We start from the raw sequence: 16,350 nt of genomic DNA, 5'->3' as shown, positions 1-16,350 counted from the left end.
AAATTGCAGCTTTTGCGGACGATCTTCTGGCTCATCTGACGGACCCTAGACATTCTTTGCAAGCTCTTTTGGAAACTATTAGAGAATATGGGGATTATGCCGGATTTTGTTTGAATTTGCTTAAATCTGAGGCTCTACCCTCCTCTTTGGCTTTGAAGACCAAGTGGGGCGCCTCCTTTCCTTTACGGTGGACTACAGGTTCTTTTAAATATTTGGGGGTGCTTCTCTCGATCTCTACGTCACAACTCTATTCCCTTAATATTTCTCAGCTCTTAGCTGATACTAGGACTCAGCTTGAGACCTGGGCTGATCTTCCTGTGGCTTTGATGGGCTGTATCACCTTGATTCGCATGTTGAAGAAGGATCTTTCCAGATTATACCGCATGTTATCTCGCTTCTGTTGGTGGTGTCGTAAGCCGAAGGTGCGCTTTCTTTATTTAATGGGGGTTGGACGCAGGGGGGCCTCGGACTTCCCAATTTTGGTCATTATAATGAAACTTGTCTGCTTAGGCACCTGAAAGACTGGTTACAGGGTACCCAACAATATACTCCCTTGGATTTTGAACGTGCTTTTTATTCACCTCACTCTTTCTCTAGCTTCTTGCATTTACCTACTTGGGAGTTTCCTGCCCTGCTCCATCCCAGTGTTATTTTGAGATCTATGTGGGCTGTGTGGGGTAGCTTGGTTGGTAGATTAGGAGGAGACCCTTGTGTGACAAATCAGCTACCCCTCCAAGGGAACTTAGCATTTTTGCCAGGCCGGGATAACCCTACCTTTCTTCATTGGGCTGCCCACGGCATTACTCTTGTGGAACACTTTGACTGAGGAAGGGAGTTTGAAACCACTTGCTGCTTTTGATGAGCATTTGGGTAGGTGTTGGGGTGATACCTTCGCCTATTGTCAGGCTAAGCACTATGTTCTTTCTCTCTCTTCAGAGCACCTCGCACAGCCAATGGGAGCACATCTTCGGGTTTTCTTTGCTGGGGTGGAGATCTGTTCTACCTCAGTGTCAGCGCTATATAAAGCTCTCTCTGGATTTGCACGTCCTAAAGATGTCTCGCAGATACAGGGGAGTTGGGATCAGGAGCTCCGTCGAGACCTTGGCCACTGGGACATCCTGCTTACCCTGCGGGGAATCCCTCACTTGATAACGGGAGTGATGTTCCGAGAATGCTATGTTCGAGTGATTTACAGAGCCTATTTTACTTGGGTCCAATTACATAAAGTGGGAGGCATTGATTCCCCTCTGTTTGAAATGGGGCTGTGATCCCAATACCTTTGCTCATTCCTTTTGGGACTGTTGGACCATACAGGCTTTTTGGCAGTCCATCGTCCATTCAGGGATTATTTTGGGGTCCCATTTCAGATACTGTAGAGAACTTGGTTTTAGATCTCCCTCCCCAAGGGGGGTCCCCAATGGTATTGTAAGGTGTGTCTCCTCGCTCGTAAATGCATTTTGCAATCCTGGACTGTTTCTGAGCCTCCCTCTTATTGGACTTGGAGATCTCTGGTGCATAATTTTGCTGCCTGAGAGGCGGTTTGGTCGCCCTCGGCAGCAGCTGCTTTGGGGAGCCTATCTGGTTTCCTTACCTCCTCGAGGTCATAGCCTCCTTTTGAATCCTCTTGCTTAGCTTACAAATGTTCCCCACGTTTGCTCCCATGGTCAGTCACTGCCTGTCCTTTTTTTTTTTTTTTTTTTTTTTTTTTCTTTTTCTATTTTGGGGGGTTTCCTCCTGACGTAACCCAAGGGCCACAAGAGTACGGGTCTTTGGCATTTGGGAGACCTTTTGGTCATCTTTTATATATTTCTGGAGGGGGTCTCAGGGGTAAGATGTACTGGGGGGGATTGTGGTTGGGTGAGGTGGGGGAGGTGGGAAGCTAGATTTGTTTTTTTGCCTGTTTCTGAAATTCTGTATTGTTGGATGTTGATTCCTTTTGATCTTGTTGTATTCCTTGTTCTCTGTTCTTTTCACATTCACAATAAAGCAGATTTGAACATAAATTCCTATGTCTTATTTCAGTTCTATTTTAGCTACGTCCCCTATATTGAGGAGTAACTATACTTTGTAATAAGGAGGTGTTTTCAAACAATGTGGTATATTATAATTTCATTTTACACTGTGGGATCCTTTTACTAAGCTGCTATAGCGTTTTTAGCGCATGCATGTTAGATGCTAACGCCAGCATTGAGCTGGCGTTAGTTCTAGCCGCATAGCGTGGGTTTAGCGCTTGCGGCAATTCTGCGCGCGCTAAAAACGCTATTGCAGCTTAGTAAAAGGAGCCCTGTATTTTTCTTGTTTGACTTGTAAGATTGTCAATTGTTAAAATTATAAATAAAGAATTAAAAAAAAAAAAAGAAGACATGGACAAATTAGGTACATGTCTAGGACCCAAAGGTTTAGGGGGGACCCTGTCAAATGTACTCAGCATTCAGAAAGCTGGGATTGCTGTCTGTCTTATTTTCAGTATTCTATAGATTTGTAAATTAACTGTCTCAAAGCCAGAAGGATAGCTAATATGTAGTCTTGGAGAGAACCAGTGAGCATCTTGGTAGGGAAGAGGGAGGGGGTTGTTAAGAAGGGAAGGAATATAAGAGGAATGGAGAAATATGTGAGGGGGTGTTGCTACATGCTGAGAAAGCATGGCAGTAAATGCAATAACTTTACATGATGGTGAGTAGAGCTCATGATGAGGGGCATTCATTGAATTAACGCATGAGCAGTATAACATCAGAAGAGAGAGAGGTTATATGTCTGTCTAAAGAGTGAGAGTGCATGTGTTTGTGCATGTGTGCCTATCTGAAGAATGAGATCATGCATGTGTGTATCTGAGGAGTGAGTGCGCTCTTGTATTTGTGTATTCAGTGTGTCGGGAGGGAATGGTCTCAAATAGTTCCCTTTGAAAATTTGGGCTGGAAAGAAGTCTGTTGCTTCAGATTCCTCCTTTACTTTCTTCCCAGTCCATGGCTAAGTACTTCCTTGACAAGGTTTACAAGATTATCCTTGAGTTCTCGACCCAATCACCTCCACCTCCTCCTGACTGCCCTGCTGAGCCATGAAGCCTCTTCTTCTTTCTCCAAAATCACAGAGAAAACTGCAAATTTTCTCTCTTCCTCTAAACTCACTACCTGTTTCTCTGATCCCATCCCCACCGATCTACTTATCATCTCTTCTACTGTTATCCCCTCTATCTGCCATATCCTCAGCCTATCACTTTCTACTGCAACTGTACTTGATGCCTTCAAACATGCCAAAGTTACATTGGACCCTACCTGTCCCTCCAATTATTGTCCTGTCTCCATCCTCTACTACTACTATTTCTAGAACGCTACCAGACGTACACAGCGCTGTACAAAGTCACAAAGGAGACAGTCCTTGCTCGAGTGCGCTTACAATCTTAAAAAGACAAACAGGATGCCAGGGTACGGATTACAGTTAGAGGGGATGGTTAAACTAGAGTGGTAAGCAGATGGGAAAAGGGCTATGTTAAAGGTGGGTTTTTAGCCTATTTTTAAAATTTATTACTGGAACGCTCTTCCAAGTCTGTCGTAGGGGAAAACACCCTCCAGGATTCAAGACAAAGTTGGACAAGTTCCTGCTCAACTGGAAAGTACGCAGGTGAGGCTGGGCTCATTTAGAGCACTGGTCTTTGACCTAGGGGCCGCCGCGTGAGCGGTCTGCTGGGCACGATAGACCACTGGTCTGACCGAGCAGCGGCAATTCTTAGGTTCTTATGAAAATTTTCAGCGCAGAGAATTTGCGCAACTAACTATTAAGTCATTTGGGCAATTCCTTTGAGAACTGTCCTAGTCTGTATTCTTTCAGATACAGCAAAGAAAGCTAAATATCTTCCTTTTGCTTCTTCCACTTGTAAACTTTTTAAATTTATACCTCTGACACCATCACCCATAGTCTCATTCCTGAGGTAATGGTAACTCTGGTTGATACCAAAGATAGTGATAATCGCTTGCCCAGTTTCCAACCCATCACTGCAGAGACTTTCTTTGAGTTTACATCCCAATTCAGTGTGCTACTTTGTAGACTCTCATTCTACCCTTTGAAATCACTTCAGGTTCCATAATGCACCAGGATAGGGTTGCCAGAAATCAGGACAGGCCTAAAATCGCCCTCCTGGACGTGGGAAACTTGGCAGCTGTCCACATAGAACCATTCTAAAACACACGCTTTCCTAATTCTTTGCTCCCTCAAAACTGTTACTGCTACCTTTCCCACAGTTAAGCACTATACTTGCCCTGCTACTTCTGGAGAGGTTAAATGTGTGTGCATGAATAGGGGGGAGTGTTAGTAAAAGTGAATATACCGGGCCATGGTGCACCTGGAGTACTGCATCCAGCACTGGTCGCCGTACATGAAGAAGGTCATAGTACTACTCAAAAGGGTCCAGAAAAGAACGACTAAAATGGTTAAAGGGCTGGAAGAGTTGCCGTACAGTGAGAGATTGGAGAAACTGGGCCTCTTCTCCCTTGAAAAGAAGAGACTGAGAGGGACATGATTGAAACATTCAAGATACTGAAGTGAATAGACTTAGTAGAGAAAGACAGATTGTTCACCCCGAGAGGGCACTCCCTAAAGGAAGTTCTTCTTTACCTAGAGAGTGGTAGACAACTGGAATGCTCTTCTGGAGTCTGTTATAGGGGAAAACACCCTCCAGGGATTCAAGACAAAGTTGGGCAAGTTCCTGCTAAACTGGAACATACTAGAGAGTTGCGCGGGGACAGAAATCCTACCCGTCCCCACCTGTCCCTGCCAAAGTCCCACCCGTCCCCGTGAGGAATCCCCTCCGTCCCCGCCCATCCCTATAAACTTCAGAAATAGATATTTCATTTAATTATGCTACTGAATTAAAGGCTCTGGTAGAAACCCATTTAAAAATAAGCAAAAAGACTTTATTAATTTGGAAATATTAATTGGAAAGAATACATACTTTGTAAACGGGTTTCTACCAAAACCTCTAATGTTTATAAATTTTTATCAACACAACTAATATACTACTTTATCCTGTAGCAAAAAAAAAAAAAATAGAATTTTTTTCCTACCTTTGTTGCCTGGTTTCTGCTTTCCTCATGTTTGCATTCAATTCCTTCCATCTACTATCTCTCTTCTCTCTGCGTCTTCCATTTGCTCTGTTACTGTGCCTCTCCCTTTCTCCCCCCTTCCAAATTGGTCTGGCACCCATATTTTTCCCTCCGCTCCCCCCATAGTCTGGCACCTCTGTCTTCTTCCCTGCCAGCGTCTTCTCCCCACTCCCTCTTCCCCATTTCCTTTCAGTGTCCTTCTCCCCCCCCATCTTCCCCATGTCCTGTCAGGCAGCATCCTTCTCCCCCCTCTGCCTTCCCCATGTCCTTTCAGCGGCCTTCTCCCCCCTCTGTCTTCCCCATGTCCTTTCAGCGGCCTTCTCCACCCCTGTTTTCCCCATGTCCTTTCAGCGGCCTTCTCCACCCCTTTGTCTTCCCCAGTGCTTTCAGCGGCCTTCTCCCCCCTCAGTTTTACCCATTTCCCTTAAGCGTCTTTTCTTCTCCACTCCACCTTTCCTCCCTCCCTGCCTCTTACCTTTGTGGCACTTCCCCATCCGACCGACAAGAGAACAGGCTCGGTCGGACAAATCTCCCTGTCCTGTAGCCGCGAATCTAAATTACCTTCTTACAGCAGCTGGAGTATTGAAGCTGCTGTAAGAGGTAATTTAGATTCACGGCTACAGGGCAGGGAGGTTTGTCGGCCGGTCCTGTTGTTGGTCGATCGGGGGACCTGACCGGCTGTGCACACTCCCCGGGGCGCACCGCCCCCCTCCTCTTTCGTACGCCATTGTCTTCTTCCTACCTGCCCTGCTGCACACAGCCGACCGGAAGTCTTCCCGATGTCAGCACTGACGTCGGAGGAAGGGAGGGCTTTGCTTAAGCCCTCCCTCAGACGTCAGCGCTGACATTGGAAAGACTTCTGTTCGGCTGTGTGCTGCAGCAGGGCAGGTAAGGAGAAGACTAGCTTCGCGGCTCGAGTGCACTACGATCCAATCCCGCAGGAATCCTGTGACCCTAGGGGGCGTCCTCATGGGATCCCCGCGACCCTAGGGGGCGTCCCCACGGGATCCCCACGACCCTAGGGGGCGTCCCCAAGGGATCCCCGTGACCCAAGGGGGGAACCCGTGGGTCCCGCGGGATTCCCGTCGTCCCCGTGCAGCTCTCTAGAACATACACAGATGAGGCTGGACTCATTTAGAGCACTGGTCTTTGACCTAAGGGCTGCCGTATGAGCGGATTGCTGGGCAAGATGGACCACTGGTCTGACCCAGCAGCAGCAATTCTTATGTTATTAAATGGGGGCTCATGGTGAGGTGACCCACAATTTTATACATTTGGCTGTCCTAATTATAGGATTGGGGTGTATCAATTTGAGGGGTAGATTTTTAGTTTTTAAAACTTGACAAACTACTAGTGACCAAATTATACAGTTTTGCATGCTGAATTTAAAGCTATCTTCAGAAACTGCTTAAAGTGAATCTTACCTACATCAAATCACAGTTGAAATATGTAAAAATTAAGTAGTATCTATTTGAACACCAGACTCCATTCCTTTTATCTTGCTGTGCCATATGCCTGGAACAGACTTCCTTAGACAGTATGTCATGCTCTATCTCTGGCCCTATTAAAATCTAGGCTAAAATCCCACTTTTTGAGGCTGGCTTTAACTATTAACTCATTTTCACTTCTTCAGTACCCATGTGTGGTTTAAAAAAAAATTATTCCCATCATAATTTTCCCTAATCCTTTACATGTTTTGTGTACAGTGTTTCATACATTTAATAGCGCTATAGAAATAAGTTGTAGTAGTAGAGAAGAATGGGCATCCCCTTAATATACCTTTTTGGCTATTTATATCAACCAGAAAATCCCTCCGTTCTGTTCCAGACTGGAATCATACCATAAACTAACCTCGGATGCCTTTCTCATTTGGGGTGAAGATCTTCTATACACACATTCTCCAGTGCCTCTCATAGTGCAAACTCTCCTAAAACTCAACTCATGTGGGATTGAGGAACCATAATTCTGATTACACCTAACTATATAATTACTATAATTCAGTTAAATTTTGTAATTTGCTTTTATTGTAAAATTTTATCATGAACCAGAGCCAGAAACCCATAAGCCATGAGTATCATACATGCGCTCAAGCGTGCTTTTACCTCTCCCACAAAAAAACAAACTACAGTTTACGAGAATCATGTAACTTTATTTTTTTCATTAACACGCCACAAGATGCACTTTTAACAGTACTGGCACCCCCGGACCACTCGCTGAATTTTGTCGCCAAAAGCCAACGCTGCTCTTAGAAAATGGCTTGGCACCACCGGAGTACTCATTTCAGTGTTGAAGAGCTCATTTGCATGTCATTGTTGGAGACTGCTAGAAAGCTTGCTGTTTCGATAATCTGCCACTGAAATACATGCAGGCTAAACCATCGGAAAACAATTTGACGGCGACGTTAAAGTTTTTTGAGAATCTGGCCTTTGGTAAACCTGCTGAAATTGTTTCTTGAAACAAGGTAAAATAGTTTTTAAAGTCCAGCATCTGATATCTAACAAGGCACTTCTGTTCACTGGAGATTAAATCAAATGACTATGTATTCACGTCTGTGAAATTATTTGGAAGTTTTAATGCAGAGTGAGAGTTAGCAGATTATCCCAGGACAAGCAGGCAGCATATTCTTAACGTATGGGTGACGTCACCGACGGAGCCCCGGTACGGACCTTTTTAACTAGAAAGTTCTAGTTGGCCGCACCGCGCATGCGCGAGTGCCTTCCCGCCCGACGGAGGAGTGCGTGGTCTCCAGTTTCTTCGTTTCCGCGGAGCGAAGAAGACGCATGTGGTATTCAACGGCTGTTGAACACTCCTTTTTTGCCTTCCCGCTCGCGTTATTCTGATTTTTTCTGCTTTTTTCCTTCGGGTTTTTCTTTTCTGTCTAATTTACAAAAAAAAAAAAAAAAAACTTTATTTTTTCCTTTATTTTTCAACAGGCCCCGGCGGGGCCTGTTGCCATCATACAAGCCTCCGGCTTTGATTTCGCTGAGGCCGTATTCCCCTTCATGCCCCCTCAGCCGGGTTTTAAGAAGTGCCAGCGGTGTGCACGCCCGATTTCCCTTTCGGACCCACACAACTGGTGCCTACAGTGCTTGGGTCCGGAACATCGGGCTGACACCTGCACCCGCTGCGCGACTCTTCAAAAACGCACACTTAAAAATAGACAAATTCAGCAGAATCTCCTCTTCGGCACCGGTTCTGCTATGGATCCGACCCCGACGTCGACGGCACCGCCGAAATCGGCACCGTCAACATCGACACCACCTGATCCTTCTGCGGGGTCGATGGCGCCAGGTAAGCCAGCTAAGAAGCCTTCCACTTCCCTCGAGCGCCCTCCAGCCACGGCGGTGACACCGGTCCTTCCGACGTCCCGCAAGTCCCGTAAGCGCTCCGCTCCGATAACGGTGAGTGCCTCTTCATCGGCCTCCTCATCACCGGAGCGTAGAGCGGCACCTATGGTACCGAAGAAAAGTAAAACGGTACCGGTGCCCCCATTGGAGGACCGTATCTCGGCCATCCTCCAAACTAAATTACAGGAGCAACTCGAGCACCAGCTTCAGGAACTGCTCCCAACCCTGCTGGCACCGCTCCTTCCGGTACCGGTCTGGCCCGAGCCTCGCACCACTACGCCAGTGGCCACCCCCTCGGTACCGATGAATACTTCGATGCCGGTCTTATCGGCACAGCCTACATTACAGACCTGCACGGCGGAGGACCCATCCCGAACCCAAGATCGACATCGATCGTCTCGGGACCGGGATCGACACCACTCCTCCCGGGACAGAGATCGGCACCGGTCTTCATCCCCCGGCACCGTATCCATGAGATCTGGCAAGTCCCTTTCTAAAACCCGCCATGCTGAGCCGGCCATCAGGGACCCTGACTTATGGGAGCAATCCCCCCTCGGTACCGAGGAGGATGTCTCTTCCACTGATGAGGAACCCTCCATGGCTGAATCCACCTCCAAGCCCGAGCAGTCCTCATTTACAAAATTCCTCCGGGAGATGTCTGGGGCTCTTTCCATCCCACTCGAGTCCGACTCCAAGAAGTCCCAGGCCTTTCTAGAAGCCTTGGACTTCGACCAACCCCCCAAGGAATTTCTCAAACTCCCCGTCCATGATATTCTGCGGGAGACGTTTTATAAAAACTTGGAGAACCCCCTTACTGTTCCAGGTGCCCCTAAGAAACTGGACAGTTTATACAGGGTCATCCCTATCCCGGGATTTGATAAACCCCAGTTGCCACATGAGAGCCTCCTAGTAGAATCCACTCTCAAGAAATCTCATGGTTCCAGTGTCTATGCCTCCACCCCTCCTGGCAGAGAGGGTAAAACAATGGATAAATTTGGAAAGCGCCTATACCAGAATGCCATGCTGGCTAGCAGAGCCAACAATTATTCATTTCATTTTTCTTTTTATATGAAATACCTGGTACAACAACTTTCTGCTCTGCAAAAGTACATCCCTGAACGCAAGGTCCCTTTGTTTCAGCAACAAATTTCCACCCTCCTTCAGCTCAGGAAGTTCATGGTACGCTCAATCTATGACTCCTTCGAGCTCTCCTCCCGTGCCTCTGCTCTGGCAATTGCTATGCGACGCCTTGCCTGGCTGAGAGTATCTGACCTGGATGTCAACCACCAAGACCGCCTTGCCAACGCGCCCTGTCTTGGTGATGAACTTTTTGGGGAGTCTCTAGATACCACCACACAAAAACTTTCGGCTCATGAGACCAGATGGGACACCCTCATTAAGCCTAAAAAGAAGACTCCACCGACACGACCATACAGACCTCAGTCTTCTTACCAACGTCGCTTTTCTGCTAGGCCGCTGAATCCTCCTCAACAGCAATCTCGTCGGCCTCGCCAACAACAACAACAACACTCTCAGGCTCGCTCGCAATCTCACCAGACAGCTAAGCCTCTCCCTCAAACTAAGCCTCCTCAGCCCTTTTGACTCCTTTCTCCAGGGCATAGCCAGTCTCCAACCCTCGCTGCCTCTGCCTCAACCTATCGGGGGCCGCCTCACCATCTTTCTACGACGCTGGGAGGCCATCACATCAGACCTGTGGGTTCTAAACATCATCCGTCACGGATACTCACTAAGGTTTCAGACTCTTCCTCCAGACCACCCTCCCGTAGAGTCTGCTTCTCACTCCTCCCAAACTCCTCTCCTCCTCAGGGAGGTCCAATCCCTCCTCCTTCTCAATGCCATCGAAGAAGTTCCACCAGACCAAAGAGGTCAGGGATTTTACTCCCGCTACTTCTTGGTACCCAAGAAAACAGGAGATCTTCGTCCTATCCTCGACCTCAGGAACCTCAACAAGTGTTTGGTCAAGGAAAAGTTCAGGATGCTCTCACTTGCCACACTTTATCCTCTTCTGTCTCAACACGACTGGCTATGTTCCCTGGACCTCAAGGAGGCCTACACTCACATCCCAATCCATCAGGCTTCACGTCGCTACCTCCGATTCCAGATACTCAATCACCACTATCAGTACAAAGTGCTTCCCTTTGGTCTCGCATCTTCGCCCAGGGTGTTCACCAAGTGCCTGATTGTGGTAGCGGCCTGTCTCAGGTCCCACAACCTACAAGTGTTCCCCTACTTGGACGATTGGTTGGTGAAAGCAACGACCGCTCCACTTGTGCTGCAATCCACTCACCACACCATCTCTTTCCTCCATCTCTTGGGGTTCGAGATCAATTATCCCAAGTCGCATCTGCTTCCCACGCAGCGCCTTCAGTTCATCGGAGCACTTCTCGATACCAACTCCATGAGAGCGTTCCTTCCTGCCGACCGGCACCGGACACTGCTTCACCTCTGTCGACAGGTGCTCCTCCAACCATCCATCCCTGCTCGCCAGATGATGATTCTTCTGGGTCACATGGCCTCGACAGTCCATGTGGTTCCTCTGGCGCGACTCCATTTGAGGATACCGCAATGGACCCTCGCCAACCAATGGTCGCAGACCAGGGATCCTCTTTCTCATCCCATCTCTGTGACATCGTCTCTTCAGCACTCTCTTCAATGGTGGTTGAACTCCTCAAATCTTTCCAGGGGCCTCCTTCTTCATCCGCCCCCTCATTCCATGATCATCACCACAGATGCCTCCCCCTATGCATGGGGAGCTCATATAGGGGATCTACGCACACAGGGACTCTGGACCCCTCAGGAGCGTCAACATCACATCAATTTCCTGGAACTCAGAGCCATGTTTTATGCTCTCAGGGCCTTCCAGCACCTTCTCTATCCTCAGGTTCTTCTCCTGTGCACAGACAACCAAGTCGCCATGTACTACATCAACAAGCAAGGCGGCACCGGATCTCGTCTCCTTTGTCAGGAGGCCCTCCGAATTTGGACCTGGGCCACAGCCCACAATCTTTTTCTCAAAGCGGTCTATATCCAGGGCGAACAGAACTCCCTGGCCGACCAGCTCAGCCGCATCCTTCAACCTCACGAGTGGACCCTGGATCCTCCCACTCTCCACTCCATCTTTGCTCGATGGGGCACTCCACAGGTGGACCTCTTTGCAGCTCCTCACAACCATCAGCTGCCCCAGTTCTGCTCCAGACTCTTCTCTCCACATCGTCTGGCCCCGGATGCATTCCTACTCGACTGGACGGATCGGTTCCTCTATGCCTTCCCTCCACTTCCTCTGATGTTGCGGACCCTGTTCAAGCTCCGCAAGGACAGGGCCACCATGATTCTCATCGCCCCTCGGTGGCCCAGACAACATTGGTTCTCCCTCCTGCTTCAACTCAGCTCCAGGGAGCCCATTCCTCTTCCTGTATTTCCTTCTCTGCTTACGCAGCAACATCAGTCTCTGCTACATCCCAATCTGTCTTCCCTCCACCTGACAGCTTGGTTTCTCTCGGGCTGACCTCTCCAGAAAACCTGTCTCAGCCAGTCCGTCGCATTTTGGATGCCTCCAGGAAACCCTCCACACTCCAATGTTACCATCAGAAGTGGACCCGGTTCTCCGCTTGGTGTCTCCTTCATCATCACAATCCCACCTCTCTGGCGGTGGAAACTGTACTGGACTATTTGCTCTCTCTCTCCGACGCTGGCCTCAAGTCGACCTCAATCAGAGTCCACCTCAGTGCCATCACTGCGTTTCATGAGCCTATCCTTGGAAAACCCCTCACGGCTCATCCTCTGGTTTCCCGGTTCATGAGAGGCCTCTTCAATATCAAACCACCTCTTCAGCCTCCCCCAGTCGTCTGGGACCTCAATGTGGTTTTGTCAGCCCTCATGAAACCTCCTTTTGAGCCTCTGGCTACTACCTTGCTCAAACTTCTCACATGGAAGGTGCTTTTCCTCATTGCCATCACCTCTGCCAGGAGGGTTAGTGAGCTACATGCACTGGTCGCCGATCCACCGTTCACTGTTTTTCACCATGACAAGGTGGTTCTGCGTACCCATCCTAAATTCCTTCCTAAGGTGGTTTCAGCCTTTCACCTCAACCAGTCCATCGTGCTGCCTGTTTTCTTCCCTAAACCCCATTCTCATCCTGGGGAACAGGCTCTTCACACGCTGGATTGTAAGCGTGCCCTGGCGTACTACCTAGACCGTACCAGGGCTCACCGCTCCTCTCCTCAACTTTTTCTGACCTTCGATCCTAATCGTCTGGGTCACCCTGTATCTAAACGAACGCTGTCCAATTGGCTTGCTGCCTGTATTGCGTTCTGTTATGCTCGGGCCGGCCTGTCACTGGAAGGACCTGTCACGGCCCACAGGGTCAGAGCTATGGCTGCTTCTGTGGCTTTCCTCCGTTCCACTCCTATTGAGGAAATCTGCAAGGCGGCCACTTGGTCTTCAGTTCACACATTCACTACTCACTACTGTCTGGATGCCTTCTCCAGACGGGATGGACACTTTGGTCAATCTGTGTTACAAAATTTATTTTCCTAATGGCCAACCATCCCTCCTCCCTCTCTGTTAGCTTAGAGGTCACCCATACGTTAAGAATATGCTGCCTGCTTGTCCTGGGATAAAGCACAGTTACTTACCGTAACAGGTGTTATCCAGGGACAGCAGGCAGATATTCTTACGACCCACCCACCTCCCCGGGTTGGCTTCTTAGCTGGCTTATCCTAACTGGAGACCACGCACTCCTCCGTCGGGCGGGAAGGCACTCGCGCATGCGCGGTGCGGCCAACTAGAACTTTCTAGTTAAAAAGGTCCGTACCGGGGCTCCGTCGGTGACGTCACCCATACGTTAAGAATATCTGCCTGCTGTCCCTGGATAACACCTGTTAACGGTAAGTAACTGTGCTTTATCTCGGGACAAGCAGGCAGCATATTCTCACATGTGGGCGACGTCATCCACAGAGCCCCGGTACAGACAGTTTTAAAAGTGCATCACCACTTTAAGAACTTGAAAAAGTTTGTGAATTGCCCACACGCGCGAGTGCCTTCCCACCTGATGCTGCTCCTCAGTTCTTAGTTTTCCGCAGAGCTAAGAAGTCTTGTTTTTTGAACGTTGTTCAATTTTTGCCTTTGCCTTACCGCTCACACATATATTTTAGTTGTATTTTTTCTTCATATTTTGGATGTGTATTATTTGTGGGGGTTTTTTTTTTTTTAAACAGTTTAGGACATTTTTTTTTTCCTCGCTGTCGAGGCCTGATTGTTTTACTCAGCCATTGAATTCAATTTGGCTAACGTGTGTTTTTTTGTTGATGATGTCCCAGCAACTGACTGGGTTTAAAAAGTGTTGCAGGTACCAATAGCAAATTTATCACTGATTCACATAGTTGGTGCTTATAGTGCCTTGGCCCGGAACACCGTGTTGAATCTTGCGCTTTCAACCGAAACTGAATGTGAGACTAATCCCCACTCACTCCTGCCCATGCTCTCTCAGCGGTGAAAATGGCAACTATGGCTTCCAGTCTCACGTGAGAAAGGGAGGGGAGCACTGCTGGAGGGGTGATGATGGAAGGGAAAGCCTGGTTTGGGGGGGCACTGAAGGTGGCAGCAGCAGCAGAGGGACACCACTGGGAGGGTGGGTGGTAGGAATGGGACATCAGGGCGGAGGGAAAATTTGAATATAAACCGAGACACCCATTTATGGGCCCCCAAATCTTGGTTTATATTTGAGTATATATGGTACACATTTTTTTAATTGTTTGGCTCTTTCATTTCCTTTTTGCATGCCCAGATTAGGCTGACTTTTTGAGGGTCATGTCGCAGCTCACAGTGTCCACACTATAGCATTTTCTTTAGCCCAAATGAGATCTGCCTCCATAGTTGAAATTTGCAGAATTGCAACATGGATCTCAGTCCACATAGTCACATATCACTACTGCGTACTCCTGACATGACAGTTGGCTTGCTTAGTCAATCCTTCAAAATCTATATGGTCTAGAATCCATCTCCACCCCCTGGACTCATAATTTCATAATGAGGCTGTCTTAAAAAAATTATACTCATCTGAAGTTCTGAAACCTAACCTGTTGCAGGACTTGTTTTCCCCCTTTTCTGTTTTAAGACTGCCTAGTAGCTAGGGATTCCTAATAGTAATGAGATTGCATCCTGCTTATCCTCATAGAAAGCAAAGATGCTCACAAGTAACAGATATTCTCTTAAGACAGCAGGATGAAAGCTCTTCCCGAACTAACCCACCTCTCTTTGGAGTTCATTTTTATCAGTTAGTGCATTAAACTGAGCAGGTCCTGTGCAATGACAATGGGCAGGAAGGACACTGGAGAGAGTATCCCATGCTGGGCTCTGTCACATGGCATCACCATCTGTAAGAAAATTCATCCTGCTGACCTCAAAGAACATCTGCTACAAGTGTAAGTGGAGAAATTTAGACAGTCTAGATGGGCTTGTTTTTTTGTGCTAAATATTATATTTCACTTCTTGTCTCTTCAGTTGCTCAAGAAGACCACAGCAAACGAAACTGTTTTGTGTGTATAGTTCTGAGTCATGGGGACGATGGTAAAATCTTTGGAACTGATGGTTGTCTTGAACTGATGTTCTTAACAAGACTTTTCAGAGGAGATCGGTGCAAGAGCCTGGTTGGAAAGCCAAAGCTATTCTTCATACAGGTAGAGAAGTAGTTACAATCTATGTATATCAATTATTTATTGTACTTTTATGCTCAGAAATTCCAGTATTCACTAATTATGAAGAAAATATCTGATGCCTAAGATATGCTAAAAAACTAGATACACAAAGTCGACGCAGTGTGAGAAGTGTACGGGTGCTCCCAAGTCCTTTTTCCATGCTTTTTGGAGTTGTCCAGCAGTCAGAGTTTTCCGGAAATGAGTGATCCGCTATTTGGAGCCCTTGCTGGGAAGTTCTATACCTCTCACTGCGGTGGGGTTTCTTTTGGATAAATATGAAGCTTTACCCCCCCCCTGGTGTTGGCCAGTTCTTTTTGCGGAAGGCAGGGTTGGTGGCTAAGAAAATTATTTGGGGTGAGTGGGTTTCAGATCACGCTCCTTCTTATTGGGCTTGGTATAATCGTTTACATGCTTTGATGATGCTTGAGAGGGGGTGGATATATAATTCCTTGTGACAATCTAAATTCTTTTTGCAGGTCTGAGGTCCTTATATATATTCCTTGTCTCCTAGAACCTGATTCTTAACACCTTGCTAGTCTAATTTGCTTTGAGCGGTTTAGGGTTCGCGGCCTTGGGATTGCCTTCCTCCAGTTTGCTTTGATTTCCGTCTTGATTGCTGTGTTTTAGTTCTTGGGAGGTGGAGGATTTGGGGGGAGTTCTTCTGTTTTGTATCTTGAGGCTCATCAGAGTCCAGGGCCCTGATTGTCATGTTTTCACTTTGGTCTTGTTCAGACCTCCTCCTTTTGTGGGGAATGGGACACTTGCTCTTTCCTTGTATAAATTGGTTGGGGGTGGTGAAAGGGGGGATATTGGGCTTGGGGGATAATTGTTATATGATTCCTGAACAAATGTTGTACCTATTACTGTGTTCCTTGTTTTTTTTTGGCTAGTTCAATAAAAATTGTTTAAGTAAAAGACTTGGTATGCAAGAACTAAAAACAGAAATTTAGATTGTGTACAGCTATTCTCCAAGAATAAGCAAGATGTAATAGTTTTACTGATGGGCGACATCATCTGACAAAGCCCTGTGCAGGAAACACTCTCCAGCATTCTTTCTAAAAATATTTAAAGTAAAATATAGAAATAAGGTAATACCCTTTTTATTGGATTAACTCGATGCATTTTATGATGAGCTTTCGAAGGTAACCCTTCTTCAGAAATAAGCAAATGTTGATTCCCTCTTGCCACCGG

The 16,350-nt window shown here is 47.4% G+C and overlaps 1 protein-coding gene across 1 annotated transcript in view; it reads left to right on the top strand.

The window, feature by feature from the left end:
* Positions 1–16,350, top strand: part of CASP3 (caspase 3) — a 63,142-nt gene that overhangs the window by 29,256 nt on the left and 17,536 nt on the right. Inside the window, exon 5 of the mRNA XM_033943359.1 lies at positions 14,966–15,141. Coding sequence (XP_033799250.1) covers positions 14,966–15,141 — 176 coding nt within the window. The remainder of the gene's footprint in view (positions 1–14,965; positions 15,142–16,350) is intronic.

The sequence above is a fragment of the Geotrypetes seraphini genome, chromosome 1, assembly GCF_902459505.1.
Source record: "Geotrypetes seraphini chromosome 1, aGeoSer1.1, whole genome shotgun sequence".
Lineage (NCBI taxonomy): Eukaryota > Metazoa > Chordata > Amphibia > Gymnophiona > Dermophiidae > Geotrypetes > Geotrypetes seraphini.
The sequence above is the reverse complement of the archived record's forward strand: the minus strand, read 5'-3'. Positions and strand labels throughout refer to the sequence as shown.